This window comes from Marmota flaviventris, chromosome 13 (assembly GCF_047511675.1).
Source record: "Marmota flaviventris isolate mMarFla1 chromosome 13, mMarFla1.hap1, whole genome shotgun sequence".
NCBI classification, from domain to species: domain Eukaryota; kingdom Metazoa; phylum Chordata; class Mammalia; order Rodentia; family Sciuridae; genus Marmota; species Marmota flaviventris.
The window spans coordinates 66,253,949-66,280,397 of NC_092510.1; the positions used below are offsets into that span (position 1 = coordinate 66,253,949).

At 43.0% G+C, this 26,449-nt stretch overlaps 2 protein-coding genes across 3 annotated transcripts in view; one reads left to right on the forward strand and one right to left on the reverse strand.

Annotated features, from left to right (window-relative positions):
• The window catches only part of B4galt1 (beta-1,4-galactosyltransferase 1), a 53,052-nt gene extending 28,805 nt beyond the window's left edge, over window positions 1-24,247 (reverse strand). Inside the window, exon 1 of the mRNA XM_027930876.2 lies at window positions 23,645-24,247. Within this exon, the coding sequence (XP_027786677.1) occupies window positions 23,645-24,056 (412 nt within the window). The 5' untranslated portion in view covers window positions 24,057-24,247. The remainder of the gene's footprint in view (window positions 1-23,644) is intronic.
• Spink4 (serine peptidase inhibitor Kazal type 4) overlaps window positions 23,824-26,449 on the forward strand; it is a 75,910-nt gene continuing 73,284 nt past the window's right edge. Inside the window, exon 1 of one of the 2 annotated variants that reach the window (XR_003582134.2) lies at window positions 23,824-23,905. The gene's annotated coding sequence lies outside the window, so the exon portion shown is untranslated. Of the gene's footprint in view, window positions 23,934-26,449 lie in introns of both variants that reach the window. The other variant, XR_011704125.1, reaches the window with a different exon arrangement.

Consider the following 26,449-nt stretch of genomic DNA (forward strand, 5'->3'; position numbering starts at 1 on the left):
AATGTTATATTCCATGTAAGAATAATATGTCAAAATATATTCTACTGTCATATATATATAAAAATAACAAATAAAAATAAATAATAAAAATTAAAAATAAAATTTAAAAAAATTTGAGAAACACTGGGGAATATATGGAACTATACAGTGCTGTTATAATGTTATAATTCTGAAAACTGGGATGTCTTCCTAGGCCAGGTCTCAGATCTGACAGTACATTGTGTAGTTCTTCAAACCATCTCCCCCAACAACAATGTTATTCCATAGGCTCATGTGGGTGGACCATTTCTCTCTGTACCAATTCCAAAAGGCAGGTGTGCTCAGGAAGCTGACTTCTGGACACTACCACTGAAATCCTGGCTTGGGAAAGATTCACTTGTAGTAGTTGTGTGAACTCACGCTGTTCTTTGTAGATTCTCAGACTGGAAATTAGAAGTACCATCTACACATGAGGCTCATCCCAAGCCTTCTCTTCAGTTCTTTGAAGAGGCAGGCAACTGTCTAGAGGAGTCCAAGGACTTTGATATCACCGAATCCAACAGCTGCCTGGCTTCAGCTTAAAACATTACCTCCCCTAGAAAGCTTTCCCAGACCACTGGAGGTTGGCTCTAACTCTTCATTCACACACCCTTGGATATTTACAGTATCATATTCATTCAAACATGCACCCAGTTAGAATTTACCATGTGCCACATGTCAGGTGATACTAGGCATGCAGTGGGATAGGCTGAGTTAAGTGGTCTTTGCCCTTAGTGGGCCAGGGAGACAAGCAAACAGACAAAGAATAAGAGTGTGACAGTGATAAAAATAAGCTCAGCTGTCACAAAAGAAGGGAAATTAACTCCAGGGCCAGGGAAGAGAGTCAAGACTTTGCAGAGAAGTAGCTGCCTCCACTGGGACCCTCATCTCCTCGTGTGGAGGATTCATCATACAGACTTGGGTTCACTTGTTGGTGAGCTCCTTTGTGTGTCATGGGCACAGAATACACCAAAATATTTAGCAGAGTAGATATGCACATCTACTCTTCTTGCTTCTCTGCCACTGGTGCAAGCAAGGTTTCAACAACCTATAAGAAAACTTAATGGAAGAATATAGAACGGAGAACCACCAAAAGGGACTCTCAATTTCCATGTTAACCATTTCTCACTGGGTTTTAAAGTTTAACTCACAATGGCTTCAAAGATACTGAAAATGATTTACTTGTGAAATTGAATATTCATGATAGTTCTTTATAATTTTGTGTATATCTTTAAAATTAAACTGTAACACAAGAATGGAAAAGGTAACCCCTCTTTAGTCTCATTCCCAGTTAGAAAATATCTTACGGGCTGGGGATGTGGCTCAAGTGGTAGCACACTTGCCCGGCATGCACGGGGCGCTGGGTTCGATCCTCAGCACCACATAAAAATAAAAAAATAAAGATGTTGTGTCCACCGAAAACTTAAAAATATATATTAAAAAATTCTCTCTCTCTCTTTTTAAAAAAAAAGAAAATATCTTACAAAGTAAAAATTCAAAACACAGAACTTGATTATTTGAAAACAGGAATTATCTATTCCTACTGCTGACATGACATATCCTGGCACACACAGAACAGAAGTTCAACACCCACTGTTCTTTCTGCCAACTCACTACCAAAGCCACTTGTAGACCCTGGGGAAAGAAATAGTTTTTCAACAGGAAACAGAGCACATCTGTGTTCTGAGAATCCTACATTTGAAGATATAGAGAAAAACAAAGCATTTGCTAAAAAAGTAAAGGAGCCTGCCAGAGAAACAGAGCTGGACCATATGGTCATGAGAAAAGTCATACCACAGTGGGCTGGTTGCTCCTCTGTCCATTTCCATGCTCAGGAGCAGCTCTGCCACTTGCCTGAAACCACCCAACTTTTTAGTGTTCCAAAATATTGACCTGAACGTGGCCTCACCAGCTATGAACTACGAACCTCAATGCAACTTGCTATTTCACTCATTAACGTTCCACCCAATTTTCAAAGGCTAAACACTAGCCAGGTGTGGTAGCACACACCAGTAATCCCAGCAACTCAGGAGGCTGAGGCAGGAGGATTGAAAGTCTAAGGCCAGCATCAGCAATGAAACAACTTAGTGAGACCTTCTATCAAAATTTAAAAAATAAATAAATAATGTAGCTCCATGGTTAAGCGCCCCTGAGTTCAATCCCCAACACCAAAGGCCAAGCACTCCAGTTTGCTTTCAAAATTCTTTTGAAAGAATTTCGATCTATTGTAGTGGTCCTCAAACTGTGGAATGTAAGAACCATCTGGGGAAGTATATAAAACAGAGTCTGATTAGCTTGGAGCCCAGGAAGCTGCATTTAAATAAGCATTTAAACAAGTAATTTAAAATTAGTCTAGGTGATTTTATTTATTTGTTAATTTTTTGGTGTTGGAGATTGAACTTAGAGCCTTGTGCATGCTAAGCACATACTCTACCATTGCACTACATCCCCAGCTCCAGGATTGTAGGTAATTTTAATGAAAGTCCCTGAACTCTATTTTGAGAAATATTGGTTTACAGGTTTATTCATTAACCACCATCTCCCTTCCAACCCTGTGAGGCTCTTTAAATAAGAGATATCAAGAAAAACAACTTGGGGCCAGGGGTCTGCCTCAATGGTTGAACACTCCTGGAAGGGAGGAAGAGGAGGAGAAGGAAGAAAACTTACACTTCAGAACCACTATGTATTTTCCTTCTGACAATATATATCATGTAATAGAACAAGTTTCACTTTGTGCTTTTGCAAAGGGTCAGATGTGATAACCATTTGGATTTCAATGTACTGAATATCTACATTTTTTACTTTTCCTCAGTTTTATCTAAGTTTCAGTTCCTTTATTTTAATTTCAATTTATTTATATCAGTCCTTTTCATAGTATTTGTTCTTATAAGCCACCAGAAAAAAATACTTTTGTAAAAGAGGTAAAGTAATAATCTTTCAAAGTTCAAGTCAAATATCATCTCTTCTTCAAAACTTTCCCCAACCCCTTAGGGGCTAATCAGTCCCTGCTCCACAGGATTACCAAGGACCCGTGCAAGCCTGCATTAGAGTCCTGCTGGGGTGGGACACCTGTTTGCCTCCTCTGTTACTCATCTCCTTGAGGGCTGGGGTTGTGTTTCATTTCTTTCTATGATTGGGATGGTTCCTGACAGAGCAGGATCAGCAAGCACAGCACTTACTCAACTCAGAGTTATAAAGCTGAGTTAACAAAGCAGGGAGCCATCTTGCCTTTGATGTCTTAGAATCTGAGGTTTTTGTCCTAATTACACATCTGGGGCCAAGGCAGGAACAAAAATACTCATTTCTGGGCTCTGATGATTCCTTCTGTTTCCTGGTGTAGCAACTGATTCATCAGCTAGTGCACATCCCCACCTTCAGTTTTTAAAGTTTCCTCCAGGCTCTAGGCCTGTAATTTGGGAGTTTGTGGCAATGGTTGCTCTAACCTCCTAATGTAAACTGCATTTCTAAGCCTCACACTGCCACGCCAAACAGGCCCTTCACCCAATGCCATTAGTTCCTTGAGAGAATAAACAAAAAACAACTCAAAATCTGATGTGGGTCTTAAAATCATCAGAAAAGCTTTGGTTAGTCACTCAGTCCGGTATGCCCTCACCAAAGGTACCAACGCCTAAATCCAATAAGCATGTGAAGCCATGATCAGATTCCATCACCTTGAAGGATCAGGATCTACCTCAATCCAGGACCTAAAGAATGCTGACAGACCAAAATTAGAGAAGCCCCAGGGTTACAGCATTTGAAGGAAAGTGAAAGCCAAGAGGTCGAATTCTTCAAGAACACTCTCAGACTGGTAAAGAAGCTGTCCTAATCTTTCCTTTAATAATCCTACAGGGTTCTGATGTTGGCAGATACAGCCACATGGTAGAATGCAAATCATAGCACACATGCTCCCCTGTTCCTACAGTTCGCCAGTGAGGATTCTTCCTCAGGATCCTTCTCAATCTCAGGTCCCAGGGAGCCAACTGACGAGGGTGGCATAAAAGTGCATCTTATTTGACATCAGTGATCTTAACCCTTCTTAAGGAGAAATTTTGGCTTTGTTCAGTCCTGGCCCAAAGGCAGATTCCTTCTTTTCATTCTCTTAGCTGGAATTTGTGGAAACTGCACACATGCCCACAGCTATCACTCCCAGGAAAAGGTTCTTAAAAACCCTGTTAGCCCCATGAAGATCTAACTGCATCTCTCTTCTCTGAAAAGCACAGGATATCCAGAAGGGAGGGTTTGAGCTTCTCAGAAAATATAAGGCATCTGGTGTTTGATTTTAAGACCTTCATGTCCAAGTTGGAGCAGTCCCCCTGCCTCCTCTGGGCCCTCTTCTCAGTCTGAAGTCGGCTACTAGCAAGCAGTGAGGCCTCAAAGAATTATATGAACCTCAACATCCTCCAGAGTTCCATACCTCATGGCCAAGTAAGGATACTGGAGCAGATGCTATGCTCTGAGCTGCCCTGAGCCATTTGTTGGAAGAAATGTAGACATTTGTCACTATTTTAATTTAATTTATTTATTTAGGGGCACTGAGGACTGAATCCAGGGGTGCTTAACAACAGAACTGCATCCCTAGTTCTTTTTATTTTTCATTTTGAGACAGGGTCTCGCAAAGTCACTTAGGGCCTCTCTAAATTGCTGAGGCTGGCCTTGAACTTGCTGTCTTCCTGTCTCAGCCTCCCAAGCCACTGGGATTACAGTCATGAAACACTGCACCCAGCCATTTATCATTCTCCATAGAAAGAATTCAACAGAGGCTAAGCTGTCATAAAGATAGACTGTTTGCTAAGGTATTCATCAACTTTAGCTGCATCAGCATCCATAAAATGTGGAGGAAGAAAGGTTATTCATATAGTTACAGAAAAAAAAAGAATAAAGGTAAGAGAATGCATGAAACAAAGGGAAAAAGGAATTCTCATGTTCAAACAAAATATAGCATGGACAAAGTGAATAGATAAATAACAGATTCAAAAGATAGCTGTAATGTCTGAGACCAGCAAGGTTTTACTATCCTCCAGAATGTATAAGGAATTCCTGTGTTATTTTTTTTTTAATATTTCTTTCTTTTAGTTGTACCTTTGTTTTTATTTATTTATTTTTATGTGGTGCTGAAGATCGAACCCAGGGCCTCGCCCGCGCTAGGTGAGCACTCTATCGCTGAGCCACAATCCCAGAGCCAGGAATTCCTGTGTTATTTACCCCCACCCCCCAAAAAAAAACCATAAGAACACAGTGAAAAAACAAGCAAAGAAATATTATGAATAAGCCATTTACCAAAAAGAATCCCAAATGCCACCAAGCATACAATGAGATACTCAAGTTAATTAGTAATCACAGAAAAGAGTTAAACAAAAGAGAGTTATCCCTACATGTCTATTAGTTTATCAGAGTGCCAAAAATAGGAAACTAGTTAATGCCAAGTTTTTGTGGAGACAGACTGCCATATTCTGCGATGAAAATGTAAACTGGGGCAACCATTCTGGAGCCGTATTTGGCACTTCCAAATCACACAAGTATACACACACGTCCACAGAGGACATGTATAAGTATGTTCCTCGTGGCAATACTTGGAAAAGTAGTGTTGGAGGCCGTCCTGGAGTTCCTCATTACAGGAAAGAGAGAAAAACTGGGATGGGTGAACACTGTGGAGAATGACTTGGCAGTTAGAATCAGCACGCAAGATGTACACATAGTAACAAAGATGGACCTTAAAAACAAAAGTGGACACCTGGCACCCAGTTCTTGGTTTCTAAATACTATTTTCTACTGAAAAGAAATAGGGTTCGTTGGAGGAGTAGCTAATGCCAGGAAAGAACAGCCTCCTAGAACATCTTCCTGTGCCTAAAAGAAACTGCTCCAGGAACAACAGGATATGTCAAAAGGACATAGGAACTAATTTTAGAAGGGGATCCCATTGGCCAAATACTGGGTAGCCTGCGCATGAGAATAAATGTGACAGTAAACAATTATAACCTACTGAATAGAGTAAGAATCTGTAGGTCTGTATTGATATGTTAATTAACAAGGGAGAGGAAAAGCTCTTCTCTTTTAAAAAAAAAATTTTTTTAAGTTGTAGATGGACACAATGCCTTTATTTTATTAGTTTATTTATTTTTATGTGGTGCTGAGGATTGAACCTAGTGCCTCACATTCTACCACTGAGCTACAACCCCAGCCCCAGGAAGGCTCTTCTTTACACAAGGATGCCAACCAATAAGAACAGAAGGAATAATGGAATTAGAAAATCACCAGCTACCGTAATAATTGATTTAGGCATAAATCAAAAATAAATGCTAAAAAACAGGTGATAAAAGCTTGAGGAAAAACAGGATATTTAAGTAATCTCAAAGAGGATCCCATAAGATAATGGAGTAAGGACAGACACCAGTATGATGAAACGATCAGAGTTCACATTGCCATTAGAGGACAAACTGACAATGCGATAGGACTGAGAAGAACTTGTCATCATTTCCGGCCATGCCCATCAAGGATGTGTGTATAACCCAAACCCAATCATGAGGAAACACTGGACCTAAATTGAGGGATCTTCCAAAAAATAACTGGCCTATACTTTTTTAAAATGTCACTGTCATGAAATACAAAGAAAGACTAAGGAATTGCTTCAGATTAAGAGGATCAAAAACATGATAACTGAATTATAACTCATGATCTTTGATATTCTTTTACTACATAGAACATTATTGGGAGAAGTGATAAAATCCTCAAAAAGTCTGTAGATAATAGAAATGTGTCAATGTTGATTACCTCACTGGTAATTCTATTATGCTTATTTTTTTAAACTTTTTTTAATTGTTTTTTTTTTTTTTTTTTTAGGTTATTTTATTTATATGTGGTGCTGAGAATTGAACCCAATACCTCACACATGGGAGGCAAGTGCTCTACCACTGAGTCACAACCCCAGCCCTGCTTATATTTTTTTCTAATTTTTTTTTTTGTAGTTGTAGGTGAACATGTTTTGTTTTTTATTTTTATGTGGTGCTGAGGATTGAACCCAGTGCCTCAAGCATGCTAGGCAAGTGCTCTACCACTGAGCTACAGCCCCAGCCCTATGCTTATATTTTTTAAAAGTCTTTATTTTAGAAAACACATTCTGAATATTTGGGGGGGGGGTCTAAGGATATGGTTTAGTATATACAGAGAGAGAGAGAAAGATAGTAAAATATCAACATTTTGAGAATACATAAGATATCCAGAAATTCTTTGTTAGTCTATCAACTTTTAATGAGGTTTATGTTGTATCAGTGTTATGGTTTAGATCTTAAATGTCCCTAAAATGCTCATGTATTGAGGGCTTAGACTCCAATGCAGCAGAGTGTTCAGAGGAGAAGTTTTAGGAGGTGATTAGATTACGAGGGTTCTGACCTCATCAACAGAATCATCCTCGGATGGATTCATAGCTCTGTGGGCTATTGGATGGAATCTTTAGGAGGTGGGTCCAGCCGGAGAAAGTAGGTCATGGGGGACACGTCCTTAAGGGTATATTTTGTACCGAGTTCCCTCCTTCTCACTCCTCTCACTACTTCTCTCTGTTTCTGGCCATCATGAAGTGAACAGGCCCCTCTTCCACCATAGGCCCAGGAATAATGGAACCAAGTAACCATGGACTGAAACCTCTGAAACTATAAGTGAAAATAATTCTTTCCTTCTTTAAGTAAGTTGATTTAAGGTATTTTGTCATAGATGTAATATAAGATGTTTAAAAATTTTTTAAAAATAGATGAAAAAATCAGGATCAAAATTAGGTATAAAATACCGTTTACATGTGGTAAAAATACATGTATGCACACTCTGATTCTATTTATATGACATCTTCAAAAAAATAAAACAAGCCATACAAGATAGCACATGCTTGTAATCCCTGCAACTTGGGAGGCTGAGGAAGGAGGATTTCAAGTTTGAGACCAGCCACAGCAACTTGGCGGGCTCTAAGCAACTTAGTGAGGCTCTAAGCAACTTAGTGAGACTCTGTCTCAAAATACAAATAAAAAAGCATTGGGGATGTGGCTCTGTGGTTAAGCACCCCTGCATTCAATCACTGGTACCAAAAAAAAAAAAGATAAAACCACAGTCAAGAATAATCAGTAGTTACCTGGGGTAAGGGTGAGAAAGAATGACTAACAAGGGGAATTTGGTGGGGGTTGATGAAACTATTCTGTATGATTATGATAGTATTTATACAAATATAAACGTGTAAATTCATAAAACTATACACCAAAAAATCCAATTTTACTGATTAACCTAAAAAAATATTTCTTAAGTTTAAAATACACATATATATAGCAGTGGCTTCCATAGGGCAAGAGTAAAAACACTACAAACACATTAGAATGATTACCTTCGGTGGGGCTGGTAAACGAAAAATGAGAATGAAAATAAATTACATAAATAAGGTAAGAGAGTCCATGAGTAGACCAGTGATGACAAAGGGCCATGAAATGAAGTTTGGTGGGTGAACTGGAAGGATAAAAATAAGTAAGGAAGGAAGGCAGGGAGGGAGGGAGAGAGGGAGGGGAGGGGGGAGGGAAGGAGGAGGAGGAAGGGGGAAGGGAGGGGAGATAGAGGCAGATGTGTCCTTCGGGGGCTGTACAGGGAGAAGGGAGCCTTGACACCCTAGACCAAGGTCCCTGAGGCAGGCCTGCAATAATGTGGTGCCAGATTTGTCCACCATGACAGCCTGACAAGATGTGACAGTGAACTCACTTCCCTATTCTGTCTTCTAACTCATCAGCTGCCTGATTATACTGTGGCCTTGTAGAGCTTTAGCCGCCAGAGAATTACAAGCCACTTGACAACAGTTCTGCTTCCCAGGAAAGCAGTAACTTAGCATCCCAGCATAGAAGTCTCTTGGGGAGCTGTATTACTAAGTCAGCTAGTCCTTGGATTCTGATTACTATATTACTGATTTTGATTCTGAGCTGTGTTACTAAGTCAGCTAGGTCTGGAGCCCTGATGCAGTTTCTGGACCTGCAATGTTAATTACATCCCTTTCTCTCCATCTAGAACCAGATATTAGAATGTAGAGAGCCTCACGCCCCTATGGGCCATCTGGGCAGTCAGCCAGCCATGCACTCCTGGCAATACCTCTCTGGTATCAGATTCATTTTAAATGCAGCCATCTCCAATTTCCTCCTCTAAGGGGTGGGGATAATTATGCCTTCCTTTCAAGAGGTGAGATAATACATATACATACTTACATGGTGTTTGGCTCTAATAGATGTTCAATATTACTTTGCCTTCTCCCTTGCCTCTTTAGAACTTTGAAGTTTACAGATTATTGTAGCTCTATGAGCACAAAATTTAACATTTTTGGCTAAAATTTCACATTTAAACTCTGATCTACTAGCGTCAATGATAGATTTGGAAGAAGAATCTGGTACTTCAAAGAGCCCCATGAGTATGAGAAAGTTTCTTGCAACAAACACATGAGGACTTGACAACTATTCTGTTCACCTTTGTGAGGAAAAGAAATTCATGTGTTAAAAAACAATTTAGAAGAAAATACAGGAGGAAAAAAAATCATATAATTTTGGGATGGTAATAAAGACCTTCTGAAGTGTGAAAACAACCTGAAATCACAAAGGAAAAGAAAGATATAAATAGCCAAAGATTTAGTACAAATCCATAGTCTTCCAAAAACTAGGAAAGAATACTTCCCTGCTCATTCTTTGAGGCAGTATTACACTAATACTAAAACCAGATATTACAAGGGCAAAAAACTATAAACCAACCTCTTATAAATAAAAAAGAAGATAAACCAATAAAATCATAGCAAACTCAAACTAGTAACAAAAAAAGAAATCATAAATCATGACCAAGTGATATTTATCCCAGATTGCAAGACTGACTTAATGTCTGGAAATCAATGTGTAATACATCATATGAATAGAATAAAAGACAAAACCACATATCATCTCAAGAGAGACAAGGACTTGACAAGGACAAATCACTTTTTCAAGATAAAAACACTCAACAAACTAGAAACAGAAAGGAAATCCCTCAATCTGATAAAGGGCATCTACAAAAAGTCCACTGCAAGGATGGATGCAGGGGCCTACTTCTGTAATCCCAGCTACTTTGGAGGCCGAGATGGAGGATCACAAGTTTGAGGCCAGCCTCAACAACTTAGAGACAGTCTCAAACAATAACAACAAGCCCACTGCTAACATATTCTCAATAATGAAAAACCAAATTTTTCTCCCTAAAGAAGAACCTGAAGATGGCCTCTCTCTCCCTTTTTTTTTTGGGGGGGGGGCGGGAGGTGGGGTACTGGGGATTGAACTCAGGGTCACTTGACCACTGAGCCACATTCCCAGCCCTATTTTGTATTTTATTTAGAGACAGGGTCTCACAGAGTTGCTTTAATGCCTTGACGTTGCTGAGGCTGGCTTTGAACTCGTGATCCTCCTGTCTCAGCCTCCTGAGCTGCTGGGATTACGAGCATGCACCATCATGCCCAGCTAAAATGGCCTCTATTATCACATCTATTCAACATTGTACTAAAGGTTCTAACCAGGGCTATCAGGCAAGAAAAAGAGCTGCTGTGAGGGTTAATGAAAATAACACAAAGAACTTTTCTCATACTTGGCATGTAGTAAGTACTGAACAAGTATAATCTGAGGTAGGTGGTTGATATGCTTATTGCTGGAGTTTAGGGCTTTGTACTCACAGTGGCTCCCAAAGACTGGGTTTTCAATGTATCTACTCATCTCCTGGCTTCTGATTTTTCTGCTTAGGCACTGGAATTGCCAGTAGGGCTCTAAAGACTATGTGGGTTTGAATTTCCCTGTAAGAGCAATCCTGGTTCTCAGGGGACCCACTGATAACTATCCCAGTGCCATATGGCTAGCCCTAGTGGAGGCAGCAAGCACTTCAGTGTTCCACTGAATTAGACCATTTAACCATATTGGGCAGGACTGCTTGGCTACATCAGCACTCCTACACAGGATTATGATCCAAGGAGCACTGAACTCAATCCTTTATCTCATTTCATTGATAGGTAAACTGAGGTCCAGAGAAAAAACACAATTTCTCCCAGATTACTCAGTAGGTTTGGCCACAAAGCTGAACCTTAGGGCTTGCCATCCTAGATTCTAACACCAGCCCTTTGGTAGAAAACAGAAGGTTACCAACAGGCCAAGGCCTTGGGTTTTCTATTATTACATGGTATACAATCAGACTGAGCTCACCTACATCCAGCTTCTATGTTTTATTTTAAACCATACATCATCTTGCCTCTAGAGATTCCACCAAACATCCAATGTGTCCTTCCAGCTTTGCTTCCTAACTACTTGGCTGTCTGTGTCCTCTCCCTGGAATACTGACAAATTTTATCTATCTGGAGAAGGGAAGACTGTGGGCAGCCACAAAATCCTGGCACACTTGACACATGGCAATACATAACTCCAAGTTCCCAGCATTGTATATCCAATAAGATAGAGCCCTTCTCCTATGGCCTAGAGTAGGTCTGTCCATATGGGCCAGGCCACAATCTCTACTAGTAGCTGGCTCTGAGCTACTCTCTGTCCCTAAGCTGTGGTCACAGCTTCACACCTCTCCTTTCCCTCTTGACTCTGCCCCTGAAGCAGGTGAAAAAACTACATTATACTGTGTAGCCTAAGGGACTAAAGGTGTGCTTTCTGTGCCCAAGGGAATGAGTTAGGCATTGATCAAGAGAGATGCAGAGTGATAATGTGATCCTATGCCTCACCTATTCAACTCTCTTATCATTCAAGGTAAGATATTATCTCCCCAGTTTTAAGCAGGACAAAAATCTCACCCTAAACCCCCAGGAACAATATACTGAACAGCAGCTCTGACATGATTCAATGGATCCAGAGTGGCTTGTTAAATTATAATTGAACTGTGAATTCAGTAGAAGAGAGGATATATGAAATGAATATAAGATGAAAGGAGTAGCTGTTGGATCTGTAATTCTGTGGTAATTGAAACACTGACTCTACAATCATTCTACAACATTTGCAATTCAGCAGGTTCCTGTTAGTATGCAAAAGAAGCCCATGAATGTGAGGGATTGTCTACAAGGACAGAACTGATTTCATATTTGCAGACTTTGGGTGATTGGATCAATTTATTTTTATCCAGTATAATGTAAAAGTCTGTCATTCGGACCCTGTGGAGTTCATCCACATGGGTTAAATGATGAGACACCTGAGCTAGCCCATTAATACCTAACATGGCTTCTATGGACAGCTACATGCAGTTTTTCCAGCAACCAAGCCATGAAAGTTTAGATCAATATCATTTTTAAGTCAGATTTTAAAAGCCCATTCTACAAGTTTGGCTCCACATATAAAGGAAGAAGGAAAGTTCTTTTATGTAAGTCAAAACTTGTAAAGTTACGTGGGGTGTTGAAAGAATCAGAGTTAAGGCTCCTTTCATGGATATTGAGTGACCTCCAATGGAACTACCCAGATTTATGTCTACAAAAGTCACAGCATCCAGCTTAGGAAATAATTTCCTTTCCCCCACCCCCCACCCTCAGGCTGGAAGTGTCCATGTGAGGCTCCAGATAGTTTCAACTCTCCCTCAGAATCCACATTCTTTAAAAGCCAGGAATTTCCAACTTCAAGAGTGTGAATGATTCCAAACCTCAATAGCAGAATGAACTGATGCTGTTAAGAATGACCATAGAAATTCCTCTCCAGAAATTTACCCCAAGAAGTAATTCAATTGGAGCAAAGAGTTATACCCTAGAAAAATCTGCATCATTATTATCTATGGTAGTGAAACCTGGAATGTATGGTAAAGGAAAATGATAAGGAATAAAGAGACCAGACAACTGCAACAGAAGATAATTAGAATAATTATAAACAACATAATAGTTTAGAAGATGTTGGATAAAAATAGCTGAATAGAAATGGTTTCATGCAAGGACTATAACACAATAAAAACATGCATTTGGAAAATAACAGCGAATTTTGTTAGAATTGTAGATAAAAAATTTTTAACATTTAATGTGGTAACATTCTATTTTCCACTAAAAATAGGAGGAAATCCTATAAAGCAAAAGCTGAAATCATCACTATAAGAATTATAGTAGAGGCTGGGGCTGTAGCTCAGCAGCAGAGTGCTTGCCTAGCATGCGTGAGGCACTGGGTTCAATCCTCAGCGCCACATAAAAATAAACAAAATAAAGGCATTCTGTCCATCTATAACTACCCCTCCCCAAAAAAGAATTATAATAGTTATCCCCCTCCCCTTATTTAGTTTCTCTTGGTTTTAGTTACCCACTGTCAACTGAGATCTGAAAATATTAAATGGAAAATTCAAGAAACAAAATATTCACAAGTTTTAAAAAACTTTTTATTATAGCATATTGTTAGAGTTGTTCTATTTTTACTTGTAGATATTATTAATCTCTTACTATGAATTTAGAAATTAAGCATTCTCAGAATATCTTGGATCATATATTATGGCATCACTTCTATCAATAATAAACAACAGCCAAGAGCACAGTGGCCCACACCTGTAATCTCAGCTATTCAAGAGGCTGAGGCAGAAGGATCCCAAGTTCAAGGCTAGCCTGGACAACTTAGCAAGACCCTGTCTCAAAATAAAAAATAAAAAGTACTGGGGCTATAGCTCAGTTATAGAATGCCAATCCTCAGTACCAAAAACAAACAAACAAACCCCATATATTCAGAGCTACTTGTTGGGCATTGTTATTTTAAGCCCTTTCATAGCTACTACCTAAACTTCACAACTATGAAATAGATACTATTATTAGCTCCATTTTATAGGCAAGAATACTGAGGCATGGAGAGGATAAAAACCTTCTCAAACTATATAGTAGCTTGTGTGATAGAAACATTCCCAGTACTATTACTATGGGTCATTAACTTGCCGAAATCTCTATGGTCATTCACTTTATACCTACTTAGAGGTAATAAAATTCTATATACAGCCAGGTGCACACCTGTAATCCCAGTGGCTTAGGAAACTGAGGCAGGAGGATTCCAAGTTAAAAGCCAACCTCGGCAACTTAACAAGGCCCTAAACAACTTAGTGAGACCTTGTCTCAAAATAAAGAAATAAAATGGGCTGGGCTATGGCTCAGTGGTTAAGCTCCCACCCCACACCCCTACCCCAGGTTCAATTCTTGGTTAAAAAAAAAAAAAAAAAAATCCAGTAGAAGCTTCACCATAAGAGCTCCGAAAAAGGGAGTATGGGTAGGTGGGTAGGTGGATAGTGAGCTTCAGGAAGAATTTCAGAGACCTTTTGTATAATAGGCTCAGATCACCCAAGTTTCAGAAAGGCAAATGAACTACAGAATTCTACACTTGCCTAAAATGATATGATGAATTAAGAAAAACACAAGGACCAAGACTTGGAATCCTCACCCAGTGGCCTTTGAGGCTTGCTCCTACCCTCTGGAGACTATGAAATCCCCCTTCTCGGGCTGGGGTTGTGGCTCAGTGGTAGAGTGCTTGTCTCAAATGTGTGAGGCACTGGGTTCGATTCTCAGCACTACATATAAATAAAAAATAAAGGTCCATCAATAACTAAAATGAATAAAACAAATTTTTTTAAAAAAGAAAGAAATCCCCTTTCTCTGTGGCTCTCATCCTGTACTTGCCTCCCATTAGTCCCCTCAGCTTTCCACTGTCCAGAACAGTCCCAACTGTACCAACTTCTTTCTCTTTTATCATCTCCTGCTTCCTTTGCCTTCATTTCTCTCCCCCTTCAGCCCTATGGATAACTGTGAAACAGCTGGAACTTCAGCTGTGTGACTGCAACTAAAAGCAATCTCAAGTGACCTTCAGCAATAGACCCCTGCCCTTCCCAACAAGTGAGACAATTCAAATATATTGACAGGCAGGGATGCCAAAACTCAGTGTTTGGAAGGGAGGCTCTTCATTTTGACTCTGGCCATGGCCCAGACCACATATTTGACTCCCTGAACTTCCTAAGTACCTTCAGAGCACCCAAGTCTTCCTCTCTCTGACTACATTGCATTGCCAGAATCTGTCCATCGAAAGGGGTTTCCAAGAACAGGGGTCAGTCCTCGTTTATATCTTTCTCCCATGCTTCATATAGCATAGTTACCAATAAAACTTTGCAGAATAAGCAAATCAGTCTATTCATTGTCTTCTTGGGTCCCCTAATTCTAACCATTCTTGGCCAGGCAGAGACTCTGTTCAGGCTGTCTAAAGTACTCCTCTGAAGCCAGCAGCTACCCAACACCTGAACACTAAGTCTCAATGCTCCTGTAACACAAATATCATCTTCTCTGAGCCCCCCTTAATTCAGAGTCCTTTCCTGTTTTTTCTCAAGCAGCAGCTCTGTGGTTCAGGATGTCAAAGGCAAAAGGACATTATGCAAAACAGGAAGAAACTTTTACAGAAAATGCTAACGACATTTTTAGAATGCACCCTGTCATGGGGCCAAGCAATTATTACACCCCTGCCAGGGCCCCTCCCCATGACAAGGCCCATTTGGTGAGTCATGAAAGCCTGATCTCAGACTCTATGGGTCATGCTGGTCTGAAAGAATCCTGCCCCTTCCCTCAGTGCAGCTTCACCCTAACTCCCTAGGCCTTGTGCCAAATGACCCCTGTCAAATTCTCAATAATAAATCATACCTCAGAAGAGAATTTGCTCCACTGAGGACACTCAAAATGGAATCATTTCAAAATATACTCCCTGGGAAAAGCTAGGTCCACCAGCCTATGGCTTTATTGATCTAACCCACCAAGTCCCCACCGAGAAATAGGCTCTTCTGGTCTCTGAAATTTCTCCCTAAGAGAATTCCTGGAAACCTAAAGGTTCCCACTCCCTGGCCCCTACCCGGAACTCAAGAACACGTGGAAATTGAAAAGCTGTGCTGTATGTGTCAGAATCTGATTTGGTAGCTTTCCCCCAACCCCCCTGTGTGTCACATCTCAGTGATGTCAATAGCACTGGGTTAGCTCACTGTTATGAACCCAGCACCCAGCCCTAAGCCGCAGCAAACCACATAGGCCTAGCCCAGGATTTGGCTGCTAAGAAAACAAATGGGGAAGTTACTAAGAAAGCATCACTCCTACTGATTCTGTTCACAGCAGATCTGTGCTCCGCCTGATCCTAAAATCTGGTCTGGCACTCTGGCCCTCTGCCCCTGCCCCAGGCACTTCCTGGACCTAGTTTCCTTTTTAATCAGAATTCTACACACACTATTCAGCAATAAGCAATATTCATCTGCCAGCACTAAGCAAATCTGTAATTTCTGATGGGTCTATCCCTCTGTAAGACTGTTTAAAAACCTAGCCCTTCACAAAAAGCATTTACCCCTTTTTCCTTTTTAGAAAATTCTTCAAAGAAACCAACAACAACAACAAAATACTAAAATTTTTGCACAGTCTTTACCATACCGCTAAGAAAAAAATAAAAACTACATATGTGTGTGGGTTCAACAAAAGTTGAGTGAAATAATTCTCAGCTGAAATAAAATAATACTGTTTTTTATGATTTTTTTAAAGGCATAGGACCAAGATTGTGACTGAATCTCAAGTGAAAAATGCTGAATACCATGCTAACCATGTGAATTTGGACCAGTCTATCTGTTCACCTATACAAAAATCAACCATATTCTCAAACATGTGCAAGAAAAAAACTAATAGGGCTGGGATTATGGTTCACACTTATAATCCCAGCTACTTGGAAGGCTGAGGTAGGAGGATCCCAGGTTGGAAGCTAGCCTGGCAATTTAGCAAGACCCTGCCTCAAAATAAAATTTTCATAAAGGGCTGGGGATGTAGCTCAGTGGTACAGCACACCTGGGTTCAATTCCACACAGGAGGAGGAAGATGATGGGGGGAGGGGAGCAGCAAGAGACAGGATAACGTGTTTCTCTTAGGTGATAGGAACATGGGTGTGCTTTTGTTTCTTTCAACTTTGCAAATTATTTTTGATGAGCATGTTTTACCACCTGCCTCCCCATCAGCTGGGGATCAAACCCAGGGCCTTCTACCACTGTCCTACATCTCCAGCCCCTGCAGTGCTTTTTACAAAAAGAAGGAAGAAATTATCCCCACCCACACTCCAAAATAAAAGGTAAAGCAAAGCAAGACCCAACATCCCAGTTTCAACATCTCTGTCAGGAAAATCATTCTCCTCTCTAGGTTTTGTGAGGGGCTTGGGAGCGGTGGTTAGAGAAAGAGCCACAAAGCACACCCAGACCAGACATTAAACTGTTGCCAGGGGCTGGGGATGTGGCTCGAGCAGTAGCCCGCTCGACTGGCATGTGTGCGGCCCTAGTTCGATCCTCAGCACCACATACAAACAAACAAAAAAACAAAGATGTTGGGTCCGCCAAAAACTAAAAAATAAATATTAAAAAATTCTCTCTCTCTCTCTTAAAAAAAAAAAAAAAACTGTTGCCAAAGAATTTAAAAATAGTCACTTATATAGCCCTTGGTCTCCATTTGTGGAGGGAGGGGTAGGCTGAGGCCAAGCTGAACAGTAGAACCTGAAACAATAGGTGACTCACCTTCTCAGTTTTCTATGGACAAATCCCTTAAGGCCACATTGACCCCGCCAAACCTGTCCCTCACCCCCAATCCACCACAACCCACCAAGCTGGAGGTCTGTGACTTCCACAACAGGATCTTAATATCTCTGCTCAGGCCTCACCTTGCACTGCACAGTCCCAGTTAAGCAGCTAAGGTCTTTACAGTCACAACCACAGTCTGGCTCTTAGAAACCCTCACCAAGTTTAGGGACAGAAGAGGCCCCATGGAGGTCACTGAATCCAATCTCATGTCTTGCTAACTCCCATAGGAATCAAGATCTAGGTGGCTAATCAGAGACCACACCAGGATCTACCAGACCAAATGTAAACATGTCATAGTTCCAGATTCCAAAGGATTTATGTCCAAAGGGAGTTTATTTGTCTTAAGCAACTGGATTGCCACTCCACTGGAAAAGAAAAAAAACAGACTTTCCAGGTGGATATGTATTTGTATAAAATTCTCATCTCTATCTCTAGGCAGGAATAGTCAAGGAATAAGGCACAGAAGGTACTAGGTAAAGGGGCAGTGGGGAAATCACCAGGTTTGACCACAGAATAACTGGGCCTTTCACTCACAGAAGTAGCCCAAGGGGATGAGCCTGCTAACTTTGCTCCCAGAGACTGAATGGTCCCCAGAGTGGAATCCAGGGACCAATGCTTGAACTGCCTTGGCATTAACTGCCCCATCATTCCCAGCCCATAAATTAGCCTGGTTCCAGCCTGGAAATCTCTATCCTGCTGCTACCCAAAGACCTTAATACCCAGGTATCTGGATGTTGATGTCTCGTTATAATCATTATAAAGCAGCAAGTTAAGATTACCCAGCAAGAACTAATTCATAGCTTCAGAAATTAGAGGAAATTTTTCATACAATCAAAACCAGAAGGGGAGAACTTTGATATTTACCCTTGAGTTTCTCAAGGAATAAAGGGTGTGGGTTAGGGAGAGGAAAAGGGGTAAAACACACACACACACACACACACACACACACACACACACCACTTTGGTTTTCCTAAATAACATCAACACTCTAATTATATCTTCCTTGCCTAAACTAGGAGTACCTACAGGGGAGACATTTTGTTTTCTTTGTAGCTCTAGTGTTCAACATAGTAACAGTAAAGATACATGTTGTAACTGAATGAAGTTACCAGGTGCCTTTGCCGTAAAGAACTCCATGTAAGACCTTCCAGGTGGACCTGATGTAGGGATAAAGTTTAAACTGCTGATGGAAAGGGACTGAATAATGTATGATAAAGATAAATGGTAAGGGGCTGGGGCTCAGCTGTAGGGCCCTTGCCTGGCATGTGTGAGGTACTGGGTTCAATTCTTAGAACCACATACAAATTAATAAAATAAAGGTCTATCAACAACTAAAAAAAAAAAAAATTCAAAAGAAAAAAAGATGAATGGTAAAAGAGACTCCCCAATTACATTTCCATTGTTCAAGATTAAAAAAAAACAACAACAAAAAAATATATATATCAGACTGATGCAAGCAGATCTTGTACAATACCTTGACCAAAAGTAACTGGGACCCTCATTTAAAAGCATTTTCATTACCCAGGCACACTGGTGGCACATGCCTATAATCCCAACAGCTTGGGAGGATGAGGCAAAAGGATCATAAATTCAAAGTCAGCCTCAGCAATTCAGTAAGGTACTAAGCAACTTAGTGAGACCAGGACTCTAAATAAAATATTAAAAAGGGGGCTAGGGATTCGACTCAGTGATTAAGCACTCCTGGGTTCAATCTCTGGTACCAAATAAATAAATAAATAAATAAATACATTTCCATGTTAAAAGATACAGGAAGGGGTCACATTTTTGACAGTGTGCACAAAGCCCATTAAGTGATTTGCAACATAATCATGAATATTGCTATGTAACTATAAATATGCAAATTCATGATCCACCCTTTGTTTACCCTTTGACCTCCTTGTCACTCTATCTATGGAGTGGCCACTTTGCTGTCTGGCAATTGTTACTTTAATCAATGCAATAAATAATTTTAACCTTCTCTTTGCTAGCCATGTTTGATTTCTATCCTGCAACAAACTGAAGGACCTGCTGGGCCAGAGACAGACACAGATACACCTTGCAAGGATTAGGCTGCCTCTGAGCCTCTGCACTAGGTGTGTATTGGGCAATACCTTAGGGAAGAGCATTGGAGAGTCCATTTCTGGGATGTTATGGTCCAAGAAGCCATAGTCTGAATCCAATCCCACATTTGACTCTTGTTTCCCCATGCCCCAAAGAGCACCTGATTTATCTGAGGCCCTATTGCAAAAGGAAAGAGGCTGGGGCTGGGGTGTAGCTTGGGGGTAGGATGTTTGCTTAGCACATGTGAGGTCCTAGGTTTGATCCCAAGCACCACAGGAAAGGAGAGAGAGAGAGAGAGAGAGAGAGAGAGAGAGAGAGAGAGAGAGAGAGAGAGAGAGAAAGGAGAAGGAGGGCCAGGGAAGGCTACCATGCTTGTTAAGAGTTTGGGATAAATTACAAACAGAAATGACTGCCATTAGGCTATATAGGGAAAAGCAACCAGGTTTGACCTCAAAAGTGAGTCAGATAGTCAGGGAAGGTATTTCTGAATCTCAGTCTATTAGATAATGAGTATCTGTATATATGTCAGTAAATTACTTTCCTCAGGAAAAAAAAAGTAACAGAATAAAACTGGCTTAAAGGACTGGTTACCAAAGCCCAAAGCTGCAAGATATGAACATAGGTAAGGAACTCTCACTTCCTGGATGAGATAGCACCCCCAGGCAGAAGGAAATGAAACTCCAAGATTCATTCTTCAAAAAGGAAAAGACAGCCCTTCCCAAGTTTCAAAGTACACTGTGATCTGGGGAGGCTACCCAGGGCCATATGTATATGCATGCACATTGAGGCAGGGGGCACAGAGGAGTATACAGGTAGAAAAACACCTGAGAGCAGAGACCTAGCAAGTGCTTCACCTTCAGGGGGCACAAACTGTGGCAGAAGCTATGTCTTCATAAACACCAGGGAAATTGGTTCATGAACAAGCACTCTCCTGGGTCCCTGGCTACCTGCCACTGCTAGTCCTGATTCCCAGTTCTAGATCAGACCCTTCCCTTTTAAACAAATCAAGGGGATCTCCTCAAAGCACAGCTGGGCAAGAGGGGCCTCTGGGATTCAAGCAATCCAGAACTCACTCCCTGCCCTCTTGAGGGAACTATGCCAAATACTCTAAACCCCAGCTGAGCCCCCAGCAAGCCCTGCCTCCCCCAACCAGTTCAGCCTTATGTGCTGCCCACCTTCCCCCACCCCAACCCTCTCTGGGGCTGCCTGTGCACAGCCAGTCAAGTCATGTTGAACAGCCGCCAAATCTGAGCAGAGATAAACATTCCGGGAAAAGAAACGCAAAACTGCTGCTCCTCCCATCTCAGGCAAACACCCAGGTGGCCAGAAGAGAGCCTCAGTGCCAGGGTCAGTGGAGTAGATCCTGCAAGGCCCCCTAAGGGCCTGAGACAGGACTAGGGAAAGAAGCCCAAACTACTAGGGAGATTTCCCTTAGGAAAGCTGTAGGACTCCCCAGGAAAGGCCCACCTCCACTCTGTAGCACTCACTTCCAGGGGGGCCTCACATTAGTCAGTACTATGGCTCCAAACATTACAACCTGGCCCAAGTCAAAACAGATGGCATACGTGGAGGCAGGATTCTAACCCAAGCCTATCTAAAGATTGCATTGCTCTGACATCCCAGCGTCACATAGTGACCCATAAGCCCAGTCTAGTGCCTTTCTGCCTCAAACCCACCAGATTTCAGTTGGGAGGGACTGAAGTATCTGGCCCAGATCTCTGGACACTAAAGTAGAGCCAAGTTGGAGAAAGGAACTGCAAGTAGTGAAAAGGCCACAACTCTAAACCCCACGGATGCTTTCTCCCACCAACCTCAAAACCACCCCGCAAGGACTTTGACTGACACCTGCCCAATTGAACAGATGGGCTCAACTCCCCTAACCCACACAGAATCAGGCAGACTTTCAGCTTTTTGAAGGCCCTTCCTGGACAGGAACCTCCATTCCAAGAGCTGCACCCAACCATTTAAATCTAAGGGTTCAATTAAAATGAAGAAAGGACCTCTATAGTCATTTCTGGGGTTGCTGCCTAGCAGCAGCCTAAACGTCACAGTCCCATGCAAGTCACATGAAGTCAGCCAGCCTAGGGCCTCTCTCTACACCCTCTAAAACATTATCTCACAGGAAGTCCTTTCAAGCAACCAATTTCAGAATCAATTTAGCAACACCAGTAACTGGTAAAAAGCAGATCACTAGTGACACCATATTATAAAATAAAATAAAGCAGAGCTATGGTTATCACCACGTCTCCCATACCTTAATGAGAAAACCCAATCTAATAAACTTGGGGTACTTTTTTTTGATTTGCTAATTAATTTCTCTTTCTGCACAATGCCCAAGCAGCAATCAAAAACAAAAGCAAAACAAACAAAAACTGGGTTCTCTGTGGTCTAGGGACTCTCTCATTCTTCCTCCTTTTCTCTGCTGCTCAGAACCATCTCCATGTGAGTCGGAGAAAACAGAACTACAAAGTCTAAAATCATATTACTATATTATTACTAGCAGCCACATACTGAGTTTGTACTATGTGTCATGAATTTAATGTACACAACCTCTTAGTCCTAAAGGGGTTAAGGTAAGCATCGACAACCCCATTACACGTGAGGATAAAAAAAATCTATAACATGCCTGAAGTTAAACATTTAGCAGTAGGGCAGAGTCTACTTAATTTTATGAACTACTGTTTCCCAGATTAACCACCAAGTCTGAAGGAATTCAGTTTTCTGCATTAAGAAAGTTCTCTCATTACCACAGTTCATGTTTGACCAATTCCAAGCAGTTCCTCCCAAACTTGGTATTAAAATATTGAAGTAATTATTGGAGAAATTGAGCAAGAGCAAGTAGGAAGGCCTGCTTTGCCAGGGCGCTCTGGGAACGTGACAGAGCTTTTGGCAGGATGCCTGCCAGGGCCCCTAGCTCAGAACAACATTCTTTAAAACCTGGCATTAGAAATAAGCAACCACCTGTCTGAACCCTGGAAGCAACCTGTGGCTGCTTCAGGCCTGCAGGCCTGTGGGTTACAGGTCAAAGAGAGGCTCAGGCTAAGTTAATTGTCCTTTTAACTTAAGGAATGCAAACCCACCTACTCAAGGTCCCTGCCCACACTGAAACAGGCTAGAGGCCAAGACTCAGATCATCTGGGCAAGCAGTACCAGGAAGGGGCAACCCCAGGCTGACTGGTTACATTTTAGCCCTCCAGCCCCCAAGATACACAAGCCCTCGGTCCCCAAAGAGGTCCTGCTCACTTAGGTTGAGAGAAACTACAGGAGGAGGAAGCTGGGGAGCCCCCATTCCCCCAGAAGGGCCTCAGGCCAGGGATCTACACAGAGGAGGAAATGAACACAATAGTGACAACTTACTGAGAACGTACCCTCATTAAAATCAAATCTTTATTTACACTGTTTTGTTTACTCTTCCAAAACAACCTCCCAAATAGGTACCATTTATTATCTTCATACACCAGAAGAGAAACCGGATGTTTAGAGAAAAGTAACTTGCCCAAAAGTTCGGGAGAAAACTTAATCTACACTCAGGAATGGCTCTATGAAACGACAGATGTGAATGAGTAGGTAGACTCTCTTCCCTACTCTGAGCCTCACTGTCAGTCCTCCAAACTGAAGTGGGTTTCTCTGAGCTGCCTGGAAGTTCCTACCAGAGTGAGCATGGCAAGACTGCTCCAAGCTCTAAGCAAACCCAAACTACAAAACCCTGAACCTTGGGCCAGAACAGGGACGTCTTCAAGGCCTTCTTTGGTTCAGAGGCCAGAGGGGCCGGAGGGCTTCCCTATAGGGTACTTCCCCACCCTGCAAGAATCCCCCCATGGGACACCACCCAAGCTCTCCCACCCATCCGGCCCGAGCCTCTCTTTGGGATTAAGCATTCTTATCCGGAACAGGGAGGCTAGCAGTCGTGGAAGAGGGAATATACTAAGGATCCCGGTCCCGAAATTCCGGGGGAGTCCCTCTCTTCGAACTGGTGCACCCGAGTTCTTACCGAGCAGCGGGGACTCCTCAGGGCAAGCAAGCAGCGACAGTGCTGAGGTGGAAGACACTGGGGCCGAAGTCAAGTTACCCGCGAGACGAGGGCCAGAATTTGCACCAGGGCTGGAGTCGAGCCCCGGGCGAGGCTCAGAGGAGACGCCTAAAGGAGGCGGCGGTCGGGCCTCGCCGGGCCGGAGCTCCCCGGAGGTCTGCCCGTTGGAGGCGGCGCCGTTCGAGCCACCCTGCAGCGATGTGGAGACTCCGACCAGCTGGGGTAAGCGGCTCAGGTCGCGACCCGCCAGGTAATAGACGAGGGTGACGCCGAGGTGCAGCGCGCAGACGGCCACGAGCAGGCGGCAGGCCCGCTGCAGGGACGCGCCGGGCATCGCGGCGCTGCCGCCTAGAAGTGGCTCCCGAAACCTCATCTTCCCGCCGCTGCTTTAAGAGGGGGGTGGGCTACGGGCGGAGAGGGCGGCCCGCCTGCGGGCCGCCGGCCAGGCGCTGCCAGACCGCGGCGACTGGGGGAGGGTCCAGAGGGGGCGGGGGCGAGGGAGCGCGGGCTGCTGCGGACGCAGACTCTTGGGGCGGTCGGACCCGGGAGCCACCCGAAGGGCGCCGGAGGCGCGGGCGGAGGCGGGGCGGGGCCGCCGGTGGGGGCGGGGCCGCGAGCGGGGTTTTCTGGACAAGAGGGAGAGGGCGGGGTCTCTGGGTTGCTGGAGCGGAGGCGGGGCCGTCAAGGAGGAGTTGAGCTTTGGGGGCGGGGCGGCTCCGAAGGGGCGCGGCTCTCAGCTTTCCGCCCGCAGGCCCTGAAGCCCCAGGGTCGGACTTCGGCTTCTACGTCCAGCTGCAAACCTCTCTCTTCCCGAGTTTTGGCGGTGAGGCTTAGGTCGCTATCAAGCCGCACCTCCTCTACCCGCCCCCCCCCACAGTCAAGCTGCCCTGGAGAGGCCCCGCCACTTCCTGGGGTACCCAAGGACTGGGGTGCGGGCTTAGGACTGCAGCGCGCCAGCAGAGAAGAGGGTAGAGAGGAAAGCTAGCGAGACGTTGTTTGCAGGGATTGGGGGCCGCGGCGGCTTTCCAGCCGGTGGTCCTGGGTAGGCCTGAGGGGTGAAGAACAGGGGCAAGAAAGGTTGCCTGGGGAACTGGCTTCTACGCCGCGCGAGGAGTGTGACGGCGGCGGAGGGATTTTCCGTGACGTTCGAAACCCCCCTATCTTAGCGTTACTGGGTCCCGGATGCCTTTGTGGGGGGACCAGTAAAAGGCGATTTACAGAGCCTTGAAGTGAAGATAGTGGACAAGTTGGCATTACTCTCACTTACTGTCGTGTGTGTAGAGAATCTCAGAGGTTATCCCAACTCAGTTCTGGGTGCCAGAGATACCTCCTCGAGTGCATACCATGTCTGGACACAAACTTTGAGTGGGAGAGTGGCTTCAATAATTCCCACAGTGGCGGGCTGAAGAACAGCCGTTTTTTACAATCTACACTGGGCTGGAACATAATTCTATGCAGTAGAAATTATTCCCAGTTTACAGATAAGAATTCAGGGCCCAGGGAGGTTAGTATCCTACAGCTGATGAGCAGCAGAACTCTGGCTTCAAAACCCTTACACCTATGTTTACCCCCTTGTTGACTTGCACGCAAAGGCTGGAGGCTGTGTGGGTGACTTTAACACTGAAGCCGCTGAACCTAGATTTGACCTATCTGGTGCTCGAGTGACCTCATCCCAGAGAAAGACTCTTGTAGGTGCTGTCATTTATGTGGATAGGGAAGCTGAGGGGTTCTCGCAGCTAACTCAGAGGTAGGAAATGTTAGCACTGGCCACTACATTTTGAAGAATTTACATATGCCATGAAATAGGTGTTGTTATTGTTTTCATTAAGTAGAAGAGAAAACTGAGGCTGAGGTGTTGATACCTCGTTGGGATCATACAAAATCTATTTCTTCTCTTGACTTCCTGAATACCATGCCCTCCAGATTCTCTTTATTTTCACTGGCCACTCCTCTGTCTTTTGCACTTCTTTCCCAGTTGTTGAGGAAAGCCCCAGGCCATAATCCATGATTCTCTTTTCTGTCTTACTCTCACTTCCTAGGGGTGATTTAGAATATCTTTATGCAGATGACTGCAAAATGTCTCTCATATCTCTTCCCTGACCTCCAGTCACATACCAGTATCTCAGATTCAACACGTCCTGCTCTAACAACCTAATCACTATATTCCACCCTCAGGAGTGGCACCATTGTTCATTTAGTTTCCCAAGAACAAACACTGAAAGATGTCCTGGATATGCCTCTTATTCCCAAATGTCATTTCTAGTTCCTGGGTAAGTCTTATCAGTATACCTTCAAAATATCAGAGATCAGCTAGGCACAGTGGCCCACACCTGTAATCCCAATGACCTGGGAGGCTGAGGCAGGAGGATTGCAAGTTCAAAGCCAGTCTCAGCAACTTGGCAAGACCCTATCTCAAATTAAAAAGGGCTGGGATATGGCTGAGTTGTTAAGTGCCCCTGGGTGGGTTCAGTCCCAGGGGCGTAGAAAGAATTTGTTAACTCTGCTGCAATCATTATGGTCCAAGCTACCATGATCTCAGCCTGAGTTCTCTAGTTCCTGGTTAATTGGTAACTCCTCTTACACCTCTTCCATACCACTCCTCAGTCTTCCTTTCTTCCTGTTTCAGGCTTTTGTACTTTTTATTCACTTAACCTGAAACACTGTCATATTTGAGTTCCTCAGATTCCACCTTATAAGAATGACCTTCTTGAACCCTCCTATGTAGAACAGCCTCCTGCCAAAATCTGCTTAATCAGCTTAATTTTT